Source organism: Biomphalaria glabrata, chromosome 1 (genome assembly GCF_947242115.1).
Source record: "Biomphalaria glabrata chromosome 1, xgBioGlab47.1, whole genome shotgun sequence".
NCBI lineage: Eukaryota > Metazoa > Mollusca > Gastropoda > Planorbidae > Biomphalaria > Biomphalaria glabrata.
In genome coordinates this window covers 12,036,928-12,063,243 of record NC_074711.1, presented here as the reverse complement: position 1 = coordinate 12,063,243, position 26,316 = coordinate 12,036,928, and the positions used below count along the sequence as shown (strand labels likewise).

Sequence of the window (26,316 nt, the reverse complement as noted above, 5' to 3'; positions counted from 1 at the left end):
GTAAGACATTTCGTACATTATTTTTTGGAGGTAGTGTAGATATAGTAGACACCTCTCCTAGCCACCTACGGGGTAGGTGCAAGCACTGACACATAATAGGGCGCCAAGCATTTTTTTTTTGTAGTCTGAACTTTTAAAAATACGTTTATTGAGGTGCATGCCAAAGGTCTAATCTGGGGTTTTCACAGCACTTTATTAATGGAGTCCAGAGACTTGTAGAAAAATAGATCGATGTGTGAAGTGTTTTATTTGGTGAAATGAACATCAAAGTCCCTCTTCACCCTTCCCCAGGACTTTGGTCATTGTAGTTTGCTTTAGTTTTTTTAGTCCGTTTCTTGAATTCTCGTGGATATGCTTTATTAATGCCGCCCAGCCACTGGTAGGAATACAGTGAAGTATTTCAAATACTCCCGAGGCGGGGAGAGGGTATTTTAAAAAATATATTTCAAGGAAGGTTGAACGCACCGGCTACGCCCATGGCAATAGACAATTCATTTAAAAGCACTTGACATACATAAGTGAATAAAGTATACCTACTTCCTAGTAGAACTATGTTGCCCCCCCCTCCCTCCCTCCCTCCCTCCCTTTTTCCTATCCCTACATTTATCAACGAGGAAGAGCTCTTATTCCAAGGGAAATTATTTGAGGAGAATATGTCCTGCACAGACCTATATATGGTATTTTCTTTATTACTATTTTATTCACACAGCAAAGGTAAATAGGTAGGTGCATAGAATATTTTATTGTGCTAAAAATGTAATCACATATGATAGAATTATTGACATCGTATTTCGTAGAGATTTCGATACAGAGTTATTTACTCTTTGTTTACACATTGGATATTAAGATTCCGCTTGTGCTCTGTGAGAAATAAAGTACATTGAGGTAGAAAAAGAAGACAGAATGACGTGAAGAAATGAGTTGGTGTTATAATGGAACCTATAGAAGCAAAGTTTTTTTTTTTTCCAAACTTATTACGTTCAGTTCTAGTCAAAAGACTATTTTAGGATTCTTTATTTTAAGAATCTTTATTTTTTGAATCTTTATTTTTTGAATCTTTATTTTAGGAATCTTTATTTTAGGAATCTTTATTACGGGATTCTGTGATTTATTTCAAATGTTTATGGCTTCTTTTGTGTGTGTCTATAAAACGTATTTAGGAGACTAACATATCGAGGTGAGACATTCGACAGTTACACCTGTAATAAAAATGTTTCTATTTATTTATATAGGCGAGACTTTTGTTCACATGTAAATGAAGTTTACATCATTGTACACTTTATTTATGAGTAATGCACTGTTTTAAAACGAATATCTTCATGGATAATTAACATATTTTTATAATTGTTATTATTTTTAATACAATGTCTTCTTCTATTTCTTCTTGTTGTTTTACATTATAACAGCAAGAAATAAACAAGGATTAAGTATACTCTACATTAGCACCGACTTGGTATAAATACTATAACATAATCATAAAAAAAGACCATTGCGTTACCAAGGGAAGTAGCAATAGACTGAGTTTTTTTGACAGTTTCAACATTTTCCTCGAATTACCTCCCCTGAAATGAAGTAGCAATAACAAAGTCGTCAAGAAACAACGAAAAACTTACAATCTCTTAAGAAAATCTCCCAATTGAAAGTAATTCCTTGCCACATATAGGAATTTAAAAGAAGGTCAACATTAAAAAAAAAAGAAACACAAGAAATTAACTTCCAAATGATTCGCCTCTAGATGTGGTGGAAAGTACTTATCCACATCTGTGGCATTTTACGTCTCGAGAGACAATGTTTTTTCCCTTTGCAACTTCTTGTGTGACTCAAGAGGCCAATCCTTGATACAGGTCGCAGGTTGGGCACATGTAATCACCAGGCGCCATTGCATTTTCACCATTCTTTCTGCTTCTGTTGTGTATGACATCTGCAATCTGTGACCCTTCCTTTATGCTCTTTCTCTCCATGTAGATCTATACAGTGCTACCTTTTATCAGCTGCTAGCGTCGATTTCGAAGAGCTTCATGTCACGTTTGCATATATTCGTAGACCGTAAAAGTGGGCGACCAGCGGCTCTCCTGTCTTTTATTAGATGGCCATACAGAATGTCTTGTGGAAGTCGACCTACTGGGATTCTATGAACGTGGCCAAGCCTTCTTCTGATAACAGAGCGGATGTCCTGGCATCCTGTTCTTCGTAGCACTTCCTCATTTGGTTATTTTATCTTGCCACCTTATTTCAAAGATCCGCCTTAGGCATCGGAGGTGGAAGACTTTCAGCTTTTTTTCCTGCCATGAGTAGGTTGACCATATTTCACTTCCGCATAGCAAAGTGCGCATCACACAGGTCCAGTAGACTAAGGCTTTAGTACTGTTAGTCAGCAATATGTTTCCCACAATCTTTTCTGCAACCGTGACATGGTTCCCATTGCTATGGCTATCCTGTTGTTTATGTCTTTATCCAGTACAGCATTGTTGGATATGTTGGAGCCTAGATAGCAAAAGTGATCAACAATTTCTAGTGATTGGCCATTAATGTTTACTTGAGGTGCAGTATTTGTGTTCTGAACTAGTATCTTTGTCTTGCTTTGACTAATATTTAAGCCGAACTTCTGGCAAGCAGCAGATAGTTTGTCAACCAGGACATAATCAGCATACAGGAGTTCCCTGATAAGTATCTTCCTAACCTTGGTTTTTGCTCGCAGCCTTGATACATTAAATAGTTTTCCAGAGGATCTTGTATGGAGAAATACATCTTCGTTTATGTCGTTGTACGCATAATGCAGTAGACAGGAGAATAATATGCCAAACAGAGTAGGTGTGAGCACCACTGCAAACCTCAAAAGGTGCTGATTGGGCTCCATTGAATTTGACAGTACATTTCGTTTCCTCATGGATTCAGGCGTGGTAGGTCCACTATAGACTTGATATCCTCTCTACGACTACTGCAGGAGAAATTCAGAGTGAGACAGACCCCTTTACATCGTTTTAGTTGATCTGATAGTAGAAGTGACCTTTTCAAACTCCTAAGGAAAATAGGTTGCCCTTTCAAACTATTATCTAATAGACATTAGTCTAAATATTATGTCAGAAAAGTAACACAATACAAAAAATAAAGAAGGTCGACCAAGTTTTCTACAATCAATATTCATTACATTAGGAGTAAATTGTGGAGACTGGAAGAGTAACATCAGTTTGCAAGTAAAATCAAAACAGTAAAACAACAGTGTATAGTGCCGGAATTGTAATATAGAGTACTGAACGCTGTTGCTAAAGAATTCCATCGTTTGAGAATAAATGCTACAGAAACATCTGAATATCAGAATCCAGGAAAAGAAGACAAATGAATGTTAACACCCTGGCCGGTGAAATGACGGAACTCGTCAAGAGACGAAAGCTGAGCTGATTTGATTATATTGTAAGATATGACTCAATATCAAAAGTCATCCTTGAAAGTACAGGAGAGGAAGCTTGATGAAATAGTCTTCCAAAGAAAAGTCTGGACAACGTAAAAGAAGTGAATTCTGCAATTGAGAGCTGCTGACCAGCAACAGTGGATGGATTTAGTTATGCGAACCATTATAGCTACCCTAATACCCTAATAAATAAGGCGTGTCTTCGTGTCCAAAGGTTAAGGAAGTGTGCTGTATTTCGTGTGGCTACGCAGACCTAGCATTGATCTCCATATTTTGACGTGGTCAGTTTAGGTTCTCCTTCTGCCGTCAAAGTCTGTCCTCGACAGTAGAATTCCTGTAGGTCCTAAATTATCCGCGGTGATCTTCTCGCTAGGAAGGCAGGTACTCTCTTCTATGTCATTTGAAGCAAGCTGGCCCCTAAGCAGGTCTTAATGACGTTTTCAAGAGCACCTCTGTTACATCGAGCACCTTTCAGGTCATGAAAAAAAAAAGCCTTTGGCTACCATATGACGCAATTAGACGGACAGATAATGATAATAATAATAATAATAATACAATTTTTCACTAAAAAAGCACACCACATTATACCTATAGAAGACACACTATTTTTTGTCTTTCTAATTGTAAAAATTTATAATTGTATCCAATTGTTACAATATTCAGTATTTAGATTTTTTATTTAGAAGGCTATAGATAATGTTACATTCGAACAAAACGAAGCTCGCAATGTTTATTATCCCATGAAATATGAAATGTTTATTATCACATGGAATATTTATTATCACATGGAATGTTTATTATCACATGGAATGTTTATTATTACATGGAATGTTTATTATTAACCTCGTTTTGAAAAGTAAACATTGCTATTTATTTCGTTAAGGTGAACACCTTGCAGCCCAAGCCATCATGTCTGATACCCAACCTTTTCAGCGCATGGGAGAGTATAATCTAGAATACGATGATGGTCAAAGAGAACATGTCTTCAGATCTTGGGTAAGCTGAATTAAGAAGTTTATAAAGTCAGTCACAAATTATAAAATATCATATAGATATTCCCCTTCACCTATCCCTTAGTCTGTTAGACCGTTGGAGCACCATACAAGATCTGTCAACCGTCTTTCTCCATTCCTCTCTGTCCTTTGCCTTGGATAGAATTTCATTCACTGACAGGCCTGTCCATTCATTGATGTTGCCTTCCTATGGCTTTCTCTGTCTTTCTCTTTTTCTTCTTACTGGTGCTGTTCCCTGAAAGAAGGTCTCTTGTGTCCCTTGTAATGTGGCCATAGAGTTTGAGTTTACGTTTTTGACAGTGGCTAGAAGGTCACCGTGGGGTCCTATTGCTGTATTAATCCTGTATCTCATCTTGCCATTCGTGATTCTGTGACACCTAAGATCTATCTGTAGCGTCTTAGTTCCATTGCTAGGATTCTATTCTCGAGATCTGCAGTCAGCGTCCAAGATTCAAATGTGTATAAGAATTTGGCCGTGACCAGGCAGCGTGTCTGATTTTATTGTCGAGGGCTACTCCTTGTGTGTGAGTATCTGTAGTACAAGCTTATGGGCCTCTCTTCGGTTGTCAATGCTTTTCCAGCGCGTTCCAGCGAGTCCAGTGTGATGTTAAAACGGAGTTTGTTCATCTCGAGTGTGTGAGCTCTACCTTTTCCTTCCTCTCTTAATGATCTCACAATCCATGTAGCTCTAGATTTGTATCTACACGAGACACACTTTATTATTGGAGTTTAGAGTTTTTCAAAAACATATTCACCTGTTTCTTCATTTGAATCATATTTACATTTAGATCTATCATTATTTAAAACATAGCAACACGCACTATCTATATCATTAATTTCAACATATTTACTTTCATAGTTCCATCGTGCATATTTATTTGAATCATTTGATAATAAATAACAAGCAAAATATAAACATCCCTTTTAAAAAATTAACAAAGATTATCGAAAGGGGAGCAACTCCGCCCTTAAAGCTAAGTATCAATAATGTACAAGTTATTTCCACTATTTGATATCAAACAAAATAATTAATTAAAAAAATTAATTGACTTATTGGGTACTTTATACTGATTCGTGTTTTGTTATGTACAATAATGAAATGCAGTATCAACGTGATTGAGAATGCGCGAGGGAGAAATATCATCAGCAATTGTTTAAGGGGACTAAACCTAACACATGTCTGAGAATACTGAAGGATTAGTTTCCCTTGTTGGTATCCAAAAATATAATTATTACTAGTAATTAATTAACTAATTTGTTAGTCTTCTATGCCAATGAATAATTGTGCGAAGTTACAACTTGATTCGAGAATGGGTGTGGGAGAAATAACGTGTGCACACTTTTTACCTGACCGACATTCAGACAGACAGTCAGAACGAGTTGATATACGCTTTGTACAAAGCTGTAACATATTTGTGTACGTATCCAGTCATAAAATGGCCGCCACATGTTTCTTTTTAATTGAAACAACCTCTCCCCCCCACACACACATTCTAAAGTGTATGTGTGTATCACGCTATATCTCCATTTTAAAACAACTCTGTTTCTCGTACTCAGAATAGACAGATTCTCAAGACCATCACTGACCTGACTGGCAAGAATTTGGCCATTATTGTCCTGGCTGTTGCTCTGGTGCTATCCTTGATCGTTACCATTGTGGTGGTCAGTACTGCTTCTACGACAAGGACGAAACCCTTGGTCAGCCAGGAAAACTTCACTGTTATCTGTCAGACAAACTACCCAGAGGACAGTAGTTCAAGCCTTTATGACAATGTTTTTGAAGATCTGTCGTCTGATGAGATTAATGCTATTTATAAATATGTGATAAGCCAGTCTGACCTTTATGTAAGTTGTATTTTTAGCGTGTATCTAATTATTCAAGTGAACTCTTTAAGAAGGTTTTAAAACGTCATTTACTTGCAAATAAAGAAATTTTATTAATTATACCGTGAAAAAGATTCCATAGACTTGACTCGGCAGAAGATATCTACCTGGTGAAGGAGAACATATATCTGAACTACCAACCAATACTTCAAGTTAGGTAAAGGTAACTCTGACGCTCAATCTACGCCAAGATTTCATTGACTTGATAAAGTAGATTTTGAGTAGATAGTCTTTACGCTGTACTATGACAACTGCTTCGCGTCTCTACCCACCAGAAACTGAATTGCCCTCAAATATGCCTTGGGCTTCTTCCTAGTTCTTACCTTATAAATTAAAGACGTTCCTTGAAAAGAGAATATCGTTTCGTCATACACGTGTATTTATGTGTTTGATCTAGTCGTGCATGATAATTAAGGGCTTGAACTCTGCTACGTCATTGGTTTTCATGGCGTATTCAGGCAACCCGTTCCATGCTGTAATGATACTAGAGAAGAATATGCACTTGTACGAATTTGGGATAGAATTCGGAATAAGAAATAGAATCGTTGTCATAGAATTAGATGGCAGAAAAATGTATATCTAATGCTCAACTATCTTCCAGGTTTTTTTTTAAATTATAGGAGGTAAAGGCGGCTAAATAGGACACTCCAGAGCCCTAGATTGGTGGGACACTTCCCGTCCACTTAAATCGCAGGTTAAGGTGGATTTCGCTTTGGTGGTAGAGGAGCCGGCCATTTTTCGTATATCACGCTTTTCTTCCAGAGCTGAGGTCCATGTTTTTTCACTGTCCATAGCTTTCTTGGTCACCGCTTCTCTCCATCTAGGTCTTGGGCTACGTCTACCTGTACATATAGACACACTGCTAAATAAATCTATCATAATAACAAATCTTTCTTCAGGTCGAAGGCTCCACTGATTCTAGCGAGGGCAGTGTCTACGGAATAGAACTTCACATACCTAATAAAACGAGCGCTGTTGATTTTCTAGACAGCAGGGGACCCAAGCCGGCCCGAGAGGCCAGAGTGTTCATCTCACATCTCAATTGGATACCACCCGTGGTTGCAGAATACGTTGTAGGCCCACTACCTACACCTACCTACCATTATTACAACCCTCGTCACCACGAGCATGTCCCATATAGGTTAGTGCTCTCGTTTTTAAAAAGGTAGCCCTTATAGGTCAGTGTTCTAATTATGAGTAAGTCCTTTATATGTCAATGCTTTAATTATGAGGTAGTCTCATATAGTCCAGTGCTCTTATTATTATGAAGTATCCCCATATAGGTCAGTGCTCTCGTCATTATGAGGCTATCTCATTTAGGTCAGTGCTCTCGCCATTATAAGTCATTGTTTTTCTTCAGTACATTTCTCAAATCTCTCAAATCTCTCAAATCTCTCTTAACATTTTTATGTCAATTGTTCGTACTATTGTTAGTTATGATATATAGAGAAAGAGAGAAAAGGCGAGTGAGATTGAAATTAATGTTATTCCTATTTGTTCCCATTATTTTCCGATTTCCAGATTTCATCCGACATTTGGCTACCGAAAAGCTCGCGATAGTTTGAAAACGTGCTTAAATGATGACCTTCACATGATTTTCAATGAAAGTTTCGGCGCTTCTTTAGAGAACTGTGGCAGGAAATGCCTGGACTTGATGCTACAAAGGACTAACTCCGCTTACTCAGAACACACCATAATTCTCATCTATCTAGTCTACAAGACAGACTTCCCTACAGTGAATACCCTGGACATGGTCTTCCTCATGAATGAAACGCACGTAGGTGAGAGATTAGAAACTCATTGACTAAAATATACACTACAATGACTTTGTTGTTTAACTTCTATATACGATTTCTTTTTTAAATTCCTTTCATATAGAGCGTCTTTCATCCTTATAGCATGGTCAGTGCGCTATGGTCCAATTTCTTTTGTAGACCAGTGGGGGGAGGGGGTACCTGGGAAAATGTTTCCGTGCTCAGTTAACACAACTCTGCCTGAATCGGGATTCAAACCCGAAACGCCTTGTTAGATGGCCAAGCCTTAGCCAAGTGGTTTTGACCTCTCAGCCATACATTCCATATTTCAACAAACAGGCGAATTGTGTTTTTCTAATTTTAGTGAACGCTTGTTTAAATTTGAAGGGTAAGCGGTAGGATGGTAACTGTTGACTGGTGAATGTTGGGAATGTAGGCGATAGAAAGGTAAGTGGAGGAAAGGTTTTAAGTGTTGGTTTGTGGTAGAAGGTAAGCTTTGAAATGGTAAGCTAGACCAAAAACGAGTTCAATGGTAGAAATGTAAATTATGGAATGTAAGTAGTACAGAAATCACGAAAGGAATGGTGCGGCCAATAGTTGAAGATAACTTGCCAACTTTCTCGTCTCAATGTTTCCACACTAAAATTAATACTCAAACTACTTACATTCAAATGGAAATTGAAAATTACAAAAAGTTGCATTTTTTTTAAAAAAAGATCTTTTGATCAATCAATGGGCCATATATTATCATATTATAAAAGAACAAATCGTTAAACAAATGTTCCTTTTGCTCCAAACAAAGCGTCGTCTTCAAATATAAATGAATTGTTTTTTTGTGTCTAAAAATCAGCAAAAGGTGGGCTATTGAAGTCAGTACCTAGATCTAGGTCTAAGACTGGGTATATGTACACATGAAATGCGTAGGACGTAGTTATTTTCTTTTTTAAAGTAACGTCTGTAATATATAAGATAAGATATGAAGACACAATGGAGATTTTAGCTAAGAGTACTATTTTCATGCGAAAAAAAAATTATTAGCGTGAAGAGTAAATAAAGTTTTGTGCTGTCCACACAATGCCTAGTCAACCCTTGGACATATTTTTTTAACCCCTTTCAAAAATGAAACTCATTTAATAAAACAGAAATGTCTTAAATCCATTGACAGGTAATGAAGAATTTATATGTGAATCTGTGTTCTACGGAGGTCAGCATTTTCCCTCCATCGATTTATTCATCAAAGCCTATCGTCGTGGGGATATCAAAAAGGTCAAGATGAACTTTCCAAGTCTTGCTCCAGGCGAGACTTCAATGCCATCCACCATGCACCTCAGAGGGAAAACGTTTCCACATAACGACCAGGCAGGACCAAAAGAATATGAACCCGATGGAAAACGTTACAGGTACTCAACACATTGGCGTAGCCAGGGGGGGGGGGGAGGTTCATTTCCCCTCCCGGAATAAAATACCCACCCTAAAAATATTTTACACACTGACCTGTTTTTCAATTTGTCGCTGTGCTCCATTACTAAAGTAAATCAAGGAGATATCGAGCAACAGGCCAAGGAAGACTCAAGCAAGTTACAGTGACCTAATTCCAGGGTGAAGTGGAAAAGGGGGGGGGGGGTGTTCAACAGGTCCCTTTGCTAATTTGCAATTAGTGCCCATTTATTACAAAATAAGAAATCTCTCACTATTGCAACTTACGGTTCTGTTAGTTAATAGTAACAAACACGGGAGACTATTTAGTAAGGGAGATATCTATTTACCATATTTGAAACACATTTATGCAAATGGTTTTAGATTTTTTGTCAACATATTTTTTTTACGTTATATAACTTTTTTTTAAAGAGAAAAAACTACTTCATATGCATTCAAGTGGAATCCAATTTAAAACAACAAATAACAAGGTTACAAAGACAGTTTGTGTGGAAAAACAGACACTTACACAGTCCACGAAGTGGTCCATCCAGGCAGGCTTCAATATTTTCAGAAAGAACATCCGAATGAAATTATATCAAAGACAAATGAGAGATAAGAATGGAGAAAGAAGGTTAACAGATCTTGTGTAGTGCCCCAACGGTCCCGCAGATCAAAGGATAGGTGAAAGTGAATGTAAAGTTAGATGTGAACCTGGCCTAACTAGTTCCCCTTTCAGACCTTGTGGTCTATAGGGCTGATGATGTAAAGTTCATCTGTTTTTGTGGCCTACGGTTAACGTGGGTGTCATATAGCCAGCACAAAGACCAACCGCCGTTACTCTTCCCCAACTAATGTCAGGTGCCCATTAGAGCTGAGTGGACTAAGAGGCGCACAAAGATTCCAAAGTTGAAAATCCCAGTCTTCACCAGGATTCGAACCCGGAAGCCAAGCGCTTTACCGCTCAGCCACCGCGCCTCCCCTGGCCTAACTGGTGTCTTTTAATTGATCTAATTGTTTTGAAAAGGCTCAATCTCTTATTCGAATCCTCAAAAAAAATAAAAAAAATTCCGCAATAAAAAAAAGTTCACAATAATGAAGTTTACAGAAAAAAAAAAGTAGCCGTTGCATCAGAACTTTGAATGGTCTAAAATATTGACATGTCCGATTTTCAATATCTTTTCTAGTTTACGAGATCTAAACGGGACGGACGGACAGACGGACAGACGGACAGACATTTCACACAAAACTAATAGCGTCTTTTCTCCTTTCGGGGGCCGCTAATAAGCAGTGTTTCATATTATACACATGGACTCTAGTGTTTTTCCGTGTGCAACTATAGGGTAAAGTTTTATTTGTTGAGACTTCATAAAATTTAAATGATAGATAGGCCCTTAACAAAATAATTGGATCAGTGAGATAATTATTCAATAACAACAGCTTGCTCTGTCTCCCTCTTCTACCTGGTACCTTTGCGAGACCTGAGAAGCTTGTGATATGGCCATAGATTTGGAGTTTACTTTTTTGTTGACAGTGATTAGTAGGTCATCGTGGGTCCAATTGCTAGTTCTGATCCTCTCATTCGTGATGCGGTATTTTTTTAAAGTAACAATTAGGCTTCAACTACATCTTCATAACCATCCGTTCATTGAATACATATGAAAATTGACAATGCATTAATAATAGCATTCATAAATCTGAGTATCTTGAGGTATCAAGTCGTTAGTAGAAGAATACGACTGTATCGCTAACACTTTCTCCAAGTTCAAGTCTTTTCGTATCTTTTAATAGTTGTTGATAGTTTCTGATATTCTTTCTGAAAATATTGAAACCTGCCTGAGCGGACCGCTTCGGGGGCCGATTTTGAGTTTGCGTTTCCACACAAACTGTCTTCGTAACCTTGTTTTAAATTATTCCAGGGGGGAAAAATCAACCTATTGTTTTTTCTTTTGGGTAAACCCATTTTTTTTTCTCCCAGGGGGAAAAATCAACCTGTTGTTTTTTCTTTTGGGTAAACCCATTTTTTTTTCTCCCAGGGGGAAAAGTATAACACATTGTTTTTATTTTCTTCCAAGTTAAAAGGTCACCCCATTTTTATATTCTTCCAGGGTGAAAGGTCAACACATTGAGTACATGGAGTGGAGCTTCAACTACAGAATCTCGACTGTTTCTGGACCTCAAGTTTGGGATGTTAGGTGGTCAGGGGACAGAATCGCTTATGAAATAAGTCTCCAGGAGTTGGCAGTGTTCTACGCAGGGGACAACCCTGCCACCTTTTACACACATCTTTCTGACAGCGCTTTCGGCATAGGAAACAGAGTGAGTACTCAAAACTTGATGGACGAGCACATTGCAACATACTTACTCCTAGATTATGATCGGATTTTTTTTACACACAATCAGAGCCGGATTTAAGTAAGCGGAGGCCCTGGGCAGGATTTTTGTTCAGGCCCCTACATCGTTCCTGAAACTTTATAGAGTCCATCTATTAATAAAACAGACTTATATCTCAAAGCATGCCATATTGTAGAAGAAAGGAATAAAACAGGCGTTGATGGTGTGGATTGTAGTTTATTTTGACGGGCTGTTTATTGGGAATGGGTAGTTGACAGGGTCTCATCTCTGCCTGTGGTCCCGTCTGTGGCAAAGGACACCTACAAGCTTTCTGCAGGCGTCTCGGTTCTGGGCGATTCTCTCCATCTTTTCCCACGCCTTGCCCATCTGCTAGGCATTTGCTTCCAAATCGCTGCGCCATGTATTTCTGGGCCGTCCCCTTTTCCTCTTTCCTGGCCTTGATATGTTGTATGCTGGCTTGCCAAGGGTGTGACCTATCCATCTTCATCCATATCTCTGAAGGATATCTACTTCCATGGGCTGCTGCTTTTTATTTGCCACAGTTCGAGATCTTTTCTGGCCAGCGGATCATAAGAATCTCCCTGAGGCAGGTATTGATGAATACCTGGATAATTTTATTGTTGTTGATGGTCTCTGCTCCATAAAGTAGTATTGGCTGAACAATGTTGTCGAAGAGCCTGATCTTGGACGTGGTGATTTATGTCCCTAGATCGCCAGGTGTTCTTCAACGGACGGAAGGCTGCTCGAGCTTTACATCTGCACTTGTTCCTCTATGGTTGTTTAGGATACTGCCGAGATAACTGCTAATGCTTACACCAGAAAATGCTATTGTTTATAAAACAGTTTAAATTATCCAAAAACCTAAATGAAAGTAATAAAGAATTCATTGCTGTTCGTTAATAGATCTATGTTTTTTAAATAGCTAATTGAATGCTCTCTAATGTTAAAGTCGATATGTAATCAGAAAAGAAATAATTACTGAATCATATTCTTCTTCTTCCTAATTGTCTAAGTGTTAAGTCTAAGACTCTTGAAACTCTGGGCCTAAGGAAGCTTGTCTTTAGAGTTGAGTCTAAGACTCTTGGAACTCTGGGCCTATGGAAGCTTGTCTTTAGAATTGAGTCTAAGACTCTTGGAACTCTGGGCCTATGGAAGCTTGTCTTTAGAGTTGAGTCTAAGACTCTTGGAACTCTGGGCCTATGGAAGCTTGTCTTTAGAGTTGAGTCTAAGACTCTTGGAACTCTGGGCCTATGGAAGCTTGTCTTTAGAGTTGAGTCTAAGACTCTTGAAACTCTGGGCCTATGGAAGCTTGTCTTTAGAGTTGAGTCTAAGACTCTTGAAACTCTAGGCCAATGGAAGCTTGTCTTTAGAGTTGAGTCTAAGACTCTTGAAACTCTAGGCCAATGGAAGCTTGTCTTTAGAGTTGAGTCTAAGACTCTTGAAACTCTAGGCCAATGGAAGCTTGTCTTTAGAGTCTGAACAAACTTTGGTCTGGAAAATATCCCAGCACACGTACTAGTTAACATATCCTAGAACATCCCGATTCTAACCGAATCTAGTTCAATAACATTTGTAGTCATATACTTCTTATCGGACAGTAAAGGTTGATTGACAAGTAATCAGAAAAATTTGGTCATTGCTCCCCAGGCTTACGGTCTGATGCCTGGAGTGGACTGCCCAGAGCACGCCACTTTTCTTCCAGTGACTTTCTTTGATGAAGGCGAATCTGTGACTGTCGCCAACGCTTTCTGTGTGTTTGAACACAACTCCGGTGTTCCATTAAGACGACACAACTCCAACCTGGACTTCAAGTAGGTGCACAGAATGTAAAGCATCAGTAACACTAGAATAAACCGATCCTTTCACTACATGATGAAACAAGATCATTTGTGGCTACAACGCGATTTCATCAGTTGTATAATCTTTTGGTCAAAACATCTAGGTCTCTGACCATCTATCTGTCCTTTATACAACTATGGCTTAGAGCAGGCCTGATTTGTTTTGGTTAAGAAATGTGCAAGATTATGGTTTTTATATAGGTTTAGTCAGTGGCACCACCATGACACAAAATAGATAGAGCAGTGAGATTTAAGACAAAACGAATATCCCTATTTGATAAGAGTAACACCATTAGTAAAATTTCCCAATTTTGAGACACTTCATGACAGAAGGGAATAAAAAGTAAAGTAGCAATAATACATAAACACTAAACCATAATTTAGAAGTACCTTCAATAATCTATAAGATTAGATTTTGTAAATTTTTAATAAAACAGAATATCTTTTATGAAATAAATCAACATACAGTACATTTTTGGAGTACAGGCTGGTAGGTTGGTAATAAGCTTTGGTATTTGAAGCATGCTCACTAGTTCATTCTAATGGGTAGCTGACATTAGTTGTGGAAAGGTAAAGGTGGTTGGTCGATGTGCTGGTTATATGGCATTCTCTCTAACCGTCCACCATAGAAACAGATGACCTTTGCATCATATTTCTTCATTGATCACTAAGTCTGAAAGAGTTATTATATCTAGACTAGATGCCAAAACTAGGTTCAATTCTTAACTGAATTTTCGGACATAAGGCCACCTAGTTTATTAAGTTGCAATTTTTTTTCTGTCAGTAGTTAATTAAAGGCTCGATGCACCCAATTATCAATCTTTATTTTACTTTTTGTTTTTCAATCCTGATATAAAAAAAATCTATTCATTTTTCTGCCTACAGGAATTATGGTGGTCTGGTGGACCGTGTCCTGGTGGTCCGAACAATCATTGTCGAATACAATTACGATTATATCTTTGACATGATTTTCCACCAAAACGGCGCTATCGAAGTGAAGACTTATGCAACTGGTTACCTCATGTCACATGCTTTCCATGACGGCGATGACAGATTCGGATTCAAGTAAGACATATAGTTTGGAGAGAGTGCACTATTCGTCTCACAGCTGCAACCTTTTCACCTGTGAGATGGAGTTATTCATTAATTATTCACACTTAGAAGAGTATGCCTAGATAAACTTCTAAGACTTGGTATTTATTTTGTTACGTATTTCCTGATTGATAGTTCCATTAGTTAACGAGTTGATCATCAGTTTAAACAGAAAAAAGAAAACTAGTGTTTGATACGTGTCTAAATCTAAATGTTATTGCCTGGTGGCCTGGGCGTATGGTAAAAATTCAGGACTGTACTTACGATGTTTCTGGATTTGAACCCTGCCGCCATTCCCATTCCCCGACATCCTGCAGAGCTAGGACACAGGCTTGGTTAATAATCTTCATTACTAAAGACATGCCCAAAACATATAACGTATGTAATTATTTTCTTGTTTGAAGTAACCTCTGTATTATATTTTATAAGATAAAACTTCAAGCAAACTTTAGCTTGTAAGTTCCGAGTTATTTTCATAAGAAAACTAACAATAAAAACTGAAAGCTTTTGATATTTATTTATATAAACTGGTAGCCATCTATTAAATATATAATTCTTGGAACCAACAATCTATAAATAGTGATCATAAGGATGGAAGCTATAATCGTCGTAACATGTAATAGCTTGTTACATTGAGCATAGAAACAAGAACTAGAATATAAAAATATTGAATATATACTTTTTTCCTAACATATAAAATGACATAACAACACTCAAAAAGATAAGGATACAAAACTTTCATATTTGGTGCTTTTGACAGTCTGTTTGAGAATCTTGACTTATTTTCAGAATCGCAAACAATATAGTTGGATCAATTCACCACCATTTGTTTAACTATAAGATTGACCTTGACATTAATGGTCAGGCTAACCGCTACGAGACCCTTGACCTGACCTTGGACGAGAGGAAGTGGCCTTGGTACAAATCGGGGCAAGAAACTTTCCAGCAGCTGTCGTTCAGTCACACGTTAAAAGAATCAGAGTTGCAGGCCGTGTACAGATACAACTTCTCGACGCCCAAATATCACATCGTCTACAACAACCAGGAGAGGAACAAATTTGGGGCTCACAGGTCATACAGGTCAGTTTGGTCACTGGATAAATCTTTATATTATTAATATAGTATTTAGATCTGTAATGCTCATAGATCTGTAACACAGTTCGATCTGTCATACGCTTAGATTTGTATACAGTTAGATTCCGTAATATATTAAGATCTCTGATACTCTTAGATCTGTAATATATTTAGATCTGTAACACACTAAGATATGTACTTCATTTAGATACATATAGATGTAGATAGACACAAGAATACATTGTGAAGACATTTTAAAAAAAAAACTCGAGCTTGATGTTGATTTTCTTTATTATTACAAAGCTTACATCAACTCACTCTGTCTGTCTGTCTGTCTGGTAAAAGTTTGAACATGTATTGTCCCCTATTTACCATTCTTGGATCAAATTGAAACTCTGCATACATATTCATTGTACCTGACAAGACCTGAACGATAAAAAAAAAATAACCAATTAGTTAATTAAATATTGGTGATTAATTATTTTTTTAAATATCGAAATAAGGGGAATAACCGCTGCTTAATGAGATATTTGGATGTATCTATGGATTAAATCTCCATATTACGTTTTGACACGTGGTTTCCCACTTCCCATTCTCGGAATGAATTTGACATTTTGCATAATTATTTATAGTCGATGACAATATCCACATCAATCCAAAACTTAACCAATTAGCTGAGCAATCAGCGCTAATTAATGAATTTTGTTTTATATAGTAAAAAGGAGCTAAACCCTACCATTTTCAGATAAATGGCAGTAATTAGCGGTTCATTCCCTTAGATAATCTTTGTCTATAAAAAACGTAATCTTTTTTCTATTGCTTATTTCTTTTTCCTCTCTACCGAACTTTTTTCTCTTTTCTGTCTCTCTTTATCTCTCTCTTCTGTCATCCTTTTATTCTCCTTTTTATTCTTTTTCTCTAAATCTCTTTTTTAAACTCTCTTTTTGCTTTCCCTTTCTTTTTCACCCTCATTCTTTTTTCGTTTTCTCTCTTTCTTCACATAGCCAATAGACCCCCCAGGAGAAAAGCGTTACAATTTAAATGCCTATAACTTAACCATTTTTTAATTCTTGACTTTCAAATTGTAACATTTTCAATTCAGTAGCGGCAAAACTTCCTAATCTCTATTTAAAACCTTCTCATTTCACTAATCTTTATTTCAGAATGTCTGTCGACGGGTTCAGTAAAGTCTTATTTCCAGATGACTCGCCAATGTTGTCCAGCAGAAAATGGTGCAAGTACCAGATAGCCGCCACACATCGTAAAGATGAAGAAGAGTCCAGCAGCTCCATCTTCTCAATGTTTGATGGTCAGAGTCCTCACGTGGACTTTGATCGCTTTTTACAAGATAATGAAAGTTTAGTGGACCAGGTAGATCTGATTTTGTATGTCTCATTAGGTAGGATCTAATTCATTTGTAAAGTGTCCGGACTTGAGTGTGTTTGTTGTCTGTTCTATACTATTAACTCACAAGATTACAGACTTCGGTCACGTGACAATTATTACATTAACATAAGCACGAGGTCATCACATTCAAGGGACAAATAAGGTACTTGATAAGACTTGTGATAAGACTTGTGATAAGACTTGTGATAAGACTTGTGATAAGACTTGTGATAAGACTTGTGATAAGACTTATGATAAGACTTGTGATAAGACTTATGATAAGACTTGTGATAAGACTTGTGATAAGACTTGTGATAAGACTTGTGATAAGACTAGTGATAATACTAGTGATAAGACTAGTGATAAGACTAGTGATAAGACTAGTGAAAAGACTTGTGATAAGACTAGTGATAATATTAGTGATAAGACTAGTGATAAGACTAGTGATAAGACTAGTGAAAAGACTTGTGATAAGACTAGTGATAAGACTTGTGATAAGACTTGTGATAAGACTAGTGATAAGACTAGTGATAAGACTTGTGATAAGACTAGTGATAAGACTAGTGATAAGACTAGTGATAAGACTAATGATAAGACTAGTGATAAGACTTGTGATAAGACTAGTGATAATATTAGTGATAAGACTAGTGATAAGACTAGTGATAAGACTAGTGAAAAGACTTGTGATAAGACTAGTGATAAGACTTGTGATAATACTTATGATAAGACTTGTGATAAGACTAGTGATAAGACTTGTGATAAGACTAGTGATAAGACTTGTGATAAGACTAGTGATAAGACTTGTGATAAGACTAGTGATAAGACTTGTGATAAGACTAGTGATAAAACTTGTGATAAGACTAGTGATAAGACTTGTGATAAGACTAGTGAAAAGACTTGTGATAAGACTAGTGATAAGACTTGTGATAAGACTAGTGAAAAGACTTGTGATAAGACTAGTGATAAGACTTTTGATAAGACTTGTGATAAGACTAGTGATAAGACTTGTGATAAGACTAGTGATAAGACTTGTGATAAGACTAGTGATAAGACTTGTGATAAGACTAGTGATAAGACTTGTGATAAGACTAGTGATAAAACTTGTGATAAGACTAGTGATAAGACTTGTGATAAGACTAGTGAAAAGACTTGTGATAAGACTAGTGATAAGACTTGTGATAAGACTTGTGATAAGACTTGTGATAAGACTTGTGATAAGACTAGTGATAAGACTTGTGATAAGACTTGTGATAAGACTTGTGATAAGACTAGTGAACACTTCAACTATGTTTATTTACTTAATCGGATGAACATTCTATGTCTCTAAATCTGTTGATATTCCCTAGCAGTCCATTTTCCATGCTTCCAAACCCAAACCTATTCTCTTATTTATGTGCTCCTTACCTGCAACGTCATTAGTCTGTCTGGCTACGTCACTTTTACTGTCACTAAATACATTGCACAATATTTACGTTCAAACTAAACCACTACAAACTTCTGGCTTGCTCGAGTGTCACTAAGTTCAAGAAATGTAAATTTTAACACTACAGTTTTAGATTTGAGGCTAGAAAGCTTTTTTTTTTTAGCACTGTAGCTTCAGGATACACATTCGAGACCAAAAGAAAATCTAATCGATCACCAGCAGACAACGGTTGTGTCTGCGCAGATTGTGGCAAAATTAGTAGGTTACATCTAGGTCTGCGAAGGCACGTGAAGTACTGCCACCCCATATAAATCTTGGGACTAGAAGACCAGCTTTATTCATTGCACCGGGATTTGGGTTTGAAAGATAAGAAAAAAAAAGCCAAATCGCTAAAAACAATATTTCTACAACAGCTAATTATAGTGCTCAATAATTATATATAATAATATTTGAATAATTATTTGATTATTAGTAAATTAATCTTTTATTAAATATAAAAACGATACATTTTGATAATTTCTCTTTTACTACATTTGTCTTATTTTTTTTTTCTTTTCAGGACCTTGTATTTTGGGTGACTGTTGGTGTTCACCACATCCCCCACACCGAGGACATCCCCAACACCCCAACAGTAGGCACCCAGGCAACAATCAGTCTGATGCCGTATAATTATTTCCCCGAATGTCCGTCCGTTGGGTCACGTGATGCGGTCCGCGCTGATGCTATCAAAGACTCAGTAGTGTTCCAGGACTACAATATCTCTCTCAGTTCTCAGTGTTTACCAAAGACTTTAAATCTGACCTATTTGGAAAACGATTCATCCTATTTATTTCCATGAATAAGCACACACTTTCTCTAACATTTTAAACCCTAAATAACTATTTCCAATTTCCTTAATTACCTTTACAGCCTGTTTCTTTTTAAAAAGTCCTTGAATGTTCAATAATTTTTTCAAAGTGCCTCACAGTCCTGTATGTCGCAGTATTAAAAAAAATGGGTACGTACAGTAATTCAACTGTTACTATAGTCTGACACAGTCAACCAGTTGCTATGCTAAATGGCTATTTAGACCATTCAGTGTCCTTAAAGTTTGGCGATGACTTATTCAGTTTTTCCCCCAAATACTGCACATATACACCGGGCGGCTGCAGGAAAACCCGTGATGTTAAAATACAAAAGACGGAGTATTTTTTTTTTACATTGATAATTTTGAAAACTAGTGGAAAGCCTGACCCGCGAAAGTCAAGGGACCACTGTACATCTGTTTCTTTATGAGATTTTTTGTGCCAGTGTCTTATTAGCGCCTCTCGATGGAGTATGCAACATTGAAAGTCATGGTCGGCATTCTCTGAGGAAAGGTCAGAAGGTCAAATTTCACTAGTCTCAATTTTCAGCTTACAAATAATATGTTGTCTCATTCTGTTGTGATAGGCTCAGATGTAAACACTATTCGCTGAGCGTTTTGGCATCGCTTGTAGCAGCTTGTAAGAGTTTTTTCTTGAAATTCGGATGAGAGCTTGTCCATTTTTGGTTTGTTCTATTCAAGCGGATCTTAATTTTTTATTTTTTGCATTTCCCCTTTTTTTAATGATTGCCCACTATGCGGCGACCCCAAACCTTAAAAGTATTTCGTATTTTGATAATGTTATAAAATCTTAATCATAATGTTAGTATTTAATAGTCTTTTTTAAATAAGGTAAAAATTTCCCACATTGCTACAAAATTGTTGCGTCAGTTTGTGAATAATAGGCCAACTTAAGAGAAGGTTGAACTTGTTTCTGCCTCACCAGATCAGCAATTCTCAGGGCAAGCTTTGCAAGAGCACAATGACACAATGATCACGTCTTCCGCATAACGTCCGTTTGAATTTGAACACATTTTTTAAAATCATGTTCCGCAATGTGTTGTTAAAGATTCAATAAAAAATTGTGTACAATCTCAAGTTCTCTTTTGAGATATAAGATCTTTTTTTTTTTTGTCGTTGGTCTTACGCGATCCTTAGAAAATCGTCTTTCGAACCCTTTTCCTCTTCTCTTTAGGATTAGAGAAGTTACTCTTTTGTTTTTCATTCTCCCTTAGTTTATTTTTTCATTTTCTTCTATTTCAATGTGTGCTGGGATCCACAGGAAACCATGTTCTTGCTGTTTTGTTTAGCTTTACAAGAGTTGTCTTGAGTTGTCTTTGAAACATTGGAAGCATCAGGCTTTTCCCCCAGCGTTTGGCATCGGTCAGGAAGACAATGTTCCTCACGCTTGGATGGTTTACATAGCGTGATAGTTGCTAGTCTTAGTGCTCTCCGACTGATCGCCAGTTTCAATTAAGTTTTCACCGAGCCATTGAGTGACACTCAGTGTGTCATCTCCTGGCTTGAGGTGGATTCTTCAGATGATCCGCCCCTGTAACCTGAACCGATGGTTGTGAAGGTATAGGGCTTTAAGAACATATTTCACTATTTCCTTGGACTCAAACTGTGGTCAGATTTGTTCATTCAATTATTATACACATTATTATACAGTTTCAATGTAATAAAAGGTAAAAATCTTTCTTGACAAATTCTTTCACCTCTCCTACCCTTGTCTCCATATCAGATTGTTAAAGTCGCGTTTTTTTGCACTAAAATTAAAGCTTTGGTAAAGGAGGACAACTCATTCTTCCGAAATAAACCTTGTAAATATTTGTCTTACCTCCCTTATAATAAACTATAATAGTGGTAGCATCACAAGGTGGGAAAAAAAAACAAGTAGTCAGTAGTCACTAAGAAAGCAAGCAGTTCACTTAGTCAACTAAGTTACAAAACCTACTTCTTTGCTCCGTTCAATCTACTGCTAATTATGTCCAGCTGTAAGTATTAAGCAGTGATTCCCAAACTGCGTGTCATATTAGGCCCTCCACGCTGTGACATCCGACCCTATTAACCTTTGAGTACAGTGCATAATTAAGCCGCAGACTTGACTTGCTTGATTCAATCCTTTTGACTTCCAATGGAGCATAGGGCCGTAACAGTACTTCGCCATTGCTCTCTGTAGTAGAGTATTCCCTTCATCTGGATCCATTTCATCATCCTGCTATATCCTTGCATTGTTAGTTGTTAATCTTGAAGTCTCTGCGTCACCCAAAAGTACAGCTTTCCCAAGAGGCTAGGGTTTGATTCCACTTAACACTTTTTTTTTTGGTTTGGGTACGTCACATGATATACATGTTGGAAACTTGTATCACAGTGGGATAAAAGTAGGTCACCTTTGAAAGTGAAAGACTCTCAAGGTTACAGACTTAAAGTTAAATACTGTCAAAGTTAAAGAATGTTTGAAGTTAAAGTCTCAAATACTGTCAAAGTTAAAAACTGTTGAAGTTTAAGTATCAAATACTGTCAAAGTTAAAGGCTGTTGAAGTTAAAGTATGAAATACTGTCAAAGTTAAAGACTACCAAAGTTAAAGTCTCAAATACTGTCAAAGTTAAAGACTGTTGAAGTTAAAGTCTCAAATACTGTCAAAGTTAAAGACTACCAAAGTTAAAGTCTAAAATAGTTAAAACACTCAAAAGTTAAATATATAATATCTAGATAGTCTATATTTTTTTATGAGTCCTCATTACTCTTCAGTCTTGTTTTTCTCTTCAGTCATTTTGTGTTTAGCTTTTCCTCCAGTTATTTATTACTTCAAGTTAAGTGTCCATCTCATCATATTGTCTGTAAAATCTCATCTCATCATCTCGTCTGTACAGTCTCATCTCATCATCTCGTCTGTAAAGTCTCATCTCATCATCTCGTCTGTAAAGTCTCATCTCATCATCTCGTCTGTAAAGTCTCATCTCATCATCTCGTCTGTAAAGTCTCATCTCATCATCTCGTCTGTAAAGTCTCATCTCATCATCTTGTCTGTAAAGTCTCATCTCATCATCTTGTCTGTAAAGTCTCATCTCATCATATTGTCTGTAAAATCTCATCTCATCATCTTGTCTGTAAAGTCTCATCTCATCATCTTGTCTGTAAAATCTCATCTCATCATCTTGTCTGTAAAGTCTCATCTCATCATCTTGTCTGTAAAATCTCATCTCATCATCTTGTCTGTAAAGTCTCATCTCATCATCTTGTCTGTAAAATCTCATCTCATCATATTGTCTGTAAAATCTCATCTCATCATCTTGTCTGTAAAGTCTCATCTCATCATCTCGTCTGTAAAATCTCATCCCATCATCTTGTCTGTAAAGTCTCATCTCATCATCTTGTCTGTAAAATCTCATCTCATCATCTTGTCTGTAAAGTCTCATCTCATCATCTTGTCTGTAAAATCTCATCTCATCATATTGTCTGTAAAATCTCATCTCATCATCTTGTCTGTAAAATCTCATCTCATCATCTTGTCTGTAAAATCTCATCTCATCATATTGTCTGTAAAATCTCATCAACTCGTGTTTGCCTTGACTTTAGTCGTGGGGGGGGGGGGGGGGGGTTCTTTAACAGTTCGCGTAACCAAATCCCTTTACTCTACTCGGTCAGAAGCTGTTCTTAGATAACTATTAAGAGACAAGAGGACTACTATTAAGAGAGAGGAGGCGGTCCTTTCTTTCATGTTGTCCAGGCAGAAAATTAAATTAATTACTTTTTTAAAATATGGCGTGTGAATGTGAAGTGGATTTATGGATAAAGGAAAAAATTCGGAAGATCAGGGAACTCTGATTATATTTTATTTTGAACAGTTTTATAGTAAACACTTTTGAGATAAATTCTTTAAAAAAATTACTCGAATACGATAATTAAAAAAAATCACTGCTCATTTTCTTAATCATATTAATTATCTTTTAATAAGTATGGCTTCAAAAAACTAAACCTGCTTTTCAAACGTCAAATGTTGTTTGCACTCTGTACAGAACCAGGTCGAATTCTTTGAACATGCTTCGCAACAGATTATAGTCCCTCTTTCACCAGATGATGAATTAGGGGGTAAAATGGCTCAGGTGTAGGCCATATGTCACATTCGGGGATGTTTGCTAAAGCCAGGTGTGTGCTTAGTTTATGTCTGCTTATCTTCACGAGTTCTCTCTCTTCATTGCCTCCGGTACAGTTGTATTTTATTTTTATTCCGGTGATAGGCTACGAGTTCCTGAATAAATTATAAATCTATATCTGCTGTCTGGCAATGATTGGAAGCAAATGTTTATTTTTTTTATGCATATTTCAACTTTTGAAGGAAAACTGTTTAATGGCGATATCAAGCAATGAATGTTTTTAACCATTGATAAATACCATATTTTCATCCAGAAAATGAAATATAAGTTGTCCACAAATAGATAATATTAAATATGAACCATCCATGGATTAAATTAGAAAGCAAAGGTCAGTACAGAAATAAAACCCAAGATATTCATTTAATTAGAGCGAAGGACTATCAACTTTAACTATCCAGACTACTATGTATGAAGCTTTAGCTAGAAATCAGATCGAACCGGATCCACACACAATAGGATCGCATCTGTTCGGATCGAAATGAATCTGATTGGATCGGACTTGATGTGCAAAGCCTTCTCCCCACCACTTAAACTCACCTGCCCTTTAGTCTGTTTAACCGTCGGGGCATCACACATGATCTGTCGGCCGTTTTTCTCCATTCCTATTTCCTTGACCTTGAATAGAATCTCTTGCAATGACAGGCCCATCGATTTCTGTTAATGTTGTCTTCTCATCTCTGTAGGCCGTTCTTTTTTTAATTCCTTTCTTATCGAATACACAATCAAGTAACGTCTGTATTATATAAGATAAGATAGATAAGATAAGATTCGCACCATTCTACAAAACGCTGCACACTTGTGCTTCCAACTTTTGATTGAGCCTCCCAAGGATGGCTGCCTGGTGGTACGGTATGCCCGCTGGACTGTCGTTCGGACTTGTCGATGAACTCGAGTTCCTACCCTGACCGCTGCCCTCCCCCGTCGTCATCATCCGAAACATGGAAAACATTTGACAAACAAACAAACAAGAGAGAGTGTGTACGCTAATAGTTAAAAGGTATTGAAAAACACCACCACCACCAAGACAACTCAACAACAGAAGATAGGTTGAGCTTACACATCCAATCTAGTTGGACAAACTGAGTCGTTCATTGATTTCATTTTTAATTTGTACAACACTGAAAGAAAGAATTAATACAATTATTGAGTTCTGACAATTTTACAAACTTTTGTAAGAGATATGAAATGTAAAACTTGTTGCATCTAATTTGAACATTTTCTGAAACATTCGAAATAAAATACATTGTTTACCTCATCTATTTGTAGATTTATTTTTGTTTTATCTGAAGTGTTATTGTTCAACAAACAAACAGAATACTTTGTTCTGGGATTGCATAGAGAATCAATGATCCTAACATAAATAAACGAATTTAAAAAAAAACGTGATTCAGCAAAGATTTTAATGAATGCAAATTATTTGAACCATTCAGGTCAACACGTGACACTTCTGGAGAAAGGCTCCGTTTTCTTGGGTCTATGTGAAACTTGAATTCAATACAAAAAAAAATGTTCTGATGAATGAAATGATAAAAATATTTAGACACATTTAGAAACTAAGACTGCCAATTGAATCACCACCTTTTAATTAAATCATGGCTCAACTAGAGAATAAGTTTTAGTGCTCTAGGAGTAAGTTAAATATTTTTTGAAAATTACTTTCAACAGCTGACCAACCTTTGCATTAGTGATCATTTTGATCTAAATAACTAATGAATGATAGATTTTTATACCCCGCCCCTATTTCCCTCTCAGAGTTTATACAATTCTGATGAACGGCCAGTGGGATAATCTAGACCTAGAAGACAGTGCGCCAAACGTCCCTGAACTTCTGTTTGTTTATTGCATCTGTAACGCCGAATTACCCGATGACGTGTCTGTTCAAGTCCAAATTAAATTTTTAAAAGATAATATTTAAAGAAAAGTATAATGGTCAAGCTAGAGTACGGCCAATTAGATAGAAATTCTTTTCCTAAATATATTCATCAACTGTCAAATTTATAGAAAAATTGTCAGAGCCGTTTTCAAGAACCGTTACCAGGTTCCAGGATTTGCCGATGAATTTGCAAGATAAATAGAGTCATTGTAACAAACAAACAAAAAAAAGAAAAAAAATTTTGAAAAAAAAAAAGGAAATTGCTGTGGTCTTGATGAACTAATGAACAGGTGTCAAAGGTCAACAATGGTTAAAGTTTATTTTCCTACCTGGAGTTCAGGGCAGGTAACTTGTTAAGGAAAATTACACCACAACCAATGACTTTTTGTTTAGATCTCTTTTTCTCATAGGTTTGAATCTGTCTATAGCCATCTTTTCTCTTATATTTGACTCTATATATACCCCTCTTTTTCTCTTATATTTGATTCTCTCTATAGCCCTCTTTTTCTCTTATCTTATATTTGATTCTCTCTATAACTTTTTTCTCTTATCTTATATTTCATTTTCTCTATAGCCCTCTTTTTCTCTTATATTTCATTTTCTCTATAGCCCTCTTTTTCTCTTATCTTATATTTCATTCTCTCTATAGCCCACTTTTTCTATATTTGACTCTGTCTATAGCCTTTTTTCTCTTATATTTGACTCTGTCTAAAGCCCCCTTTCTCTCTATATTTGTCTATCTAGCTCTCTTTCGCTTTTATGTTTGACTCTCTCTCTCTCTCTCTATTTCTCCC

At 36.7% G+C, this 26,316-nt stretch overlaps 2 protein-coding genes across 2 annotated transcripts; one reads left to right on the top strand and one right to left on the bottom strand.

Annotated features, from left to right (window-relative positions):
* Positions 1-654: 654 nt before the first annotated feature.
* Positions 655-19,815, top strand: LOC106072430 (putative amine oxidase [copper-containing]). The gene is made up of 12 exons (XM_056022249.1): positions 655-677; positions 4,293-4,405; positions 5,980-6,267; positions 7,206-7,447; positions 7,828-8,087; positions 9,226-9,460; positions 11,585-11,795; positions 13,479-13,642; positions 14,555-14,734; positions 15,551-15,841; positions 16,999-17,206; positions 19,204-19,815. Exons 2-12 carry the CDS (start codon positions 4,319-4,321, stop codon positions 19,480-19,482), a joined length of 2,445 nt encoding a protein of 814 aa, XP_055878224.1. The 5' UTR covers positions 655-677; positions 4,293-4,318; the 3' UTR covers positions 19,483-19,815.
* Positions 19,816-22,305: 2,490 nt separating this feature from the next.
* On the bottom strand, positions 22,306-23,019 carry LOC129924290 (FMRFamide-related peptides type HF-4-like). Its single transcript, XM_056018545.1, has one exon. The coding sequence runs from the start codon at positions 23,017-23,019 to the stop codon at positions 22,306-22,308; it is 714 nt and encodes a 237-aa protein (XP_055874520.1).
* Positions 23,020-26,316: the final 3,297 nt, after the last annotated feature.

What these genes read in the sequence shown, in the direction of transcription:
- LOC106072430 (XM_056022249.1), top strand. Translation starts at nt 4,319, where the DNA reads ATGTCTGATACCCAACCTTTTCAGCGCATGGGAGAGTATAATCTAGAA. An exon ending in GATGACAGATTCGGATTCAA is followed by an intron (nt 14,735 to 15,550) that starts GTAAGACATATA and finishes ACTTATTTTCAG; the next exon opens with AATCGCAAACAATATAGTTG. An exon ending in GGGGCTCACAGGTCATACAG is followed by an intron (nt 15,842 to 16,998) that starts GTCAGTTTGGTC and finishes TCTTTATTTCAG; the next exon opens with AATGTCTGTCGACGGGTTCA.
- LOC129924290 (XM_056018545.1), bottom strand. Translation starts at nt 23,019, where the DNA reads ATGAGATTTTACAGACAAGATGATGAGATGAGATTTTACAGACAAGAT.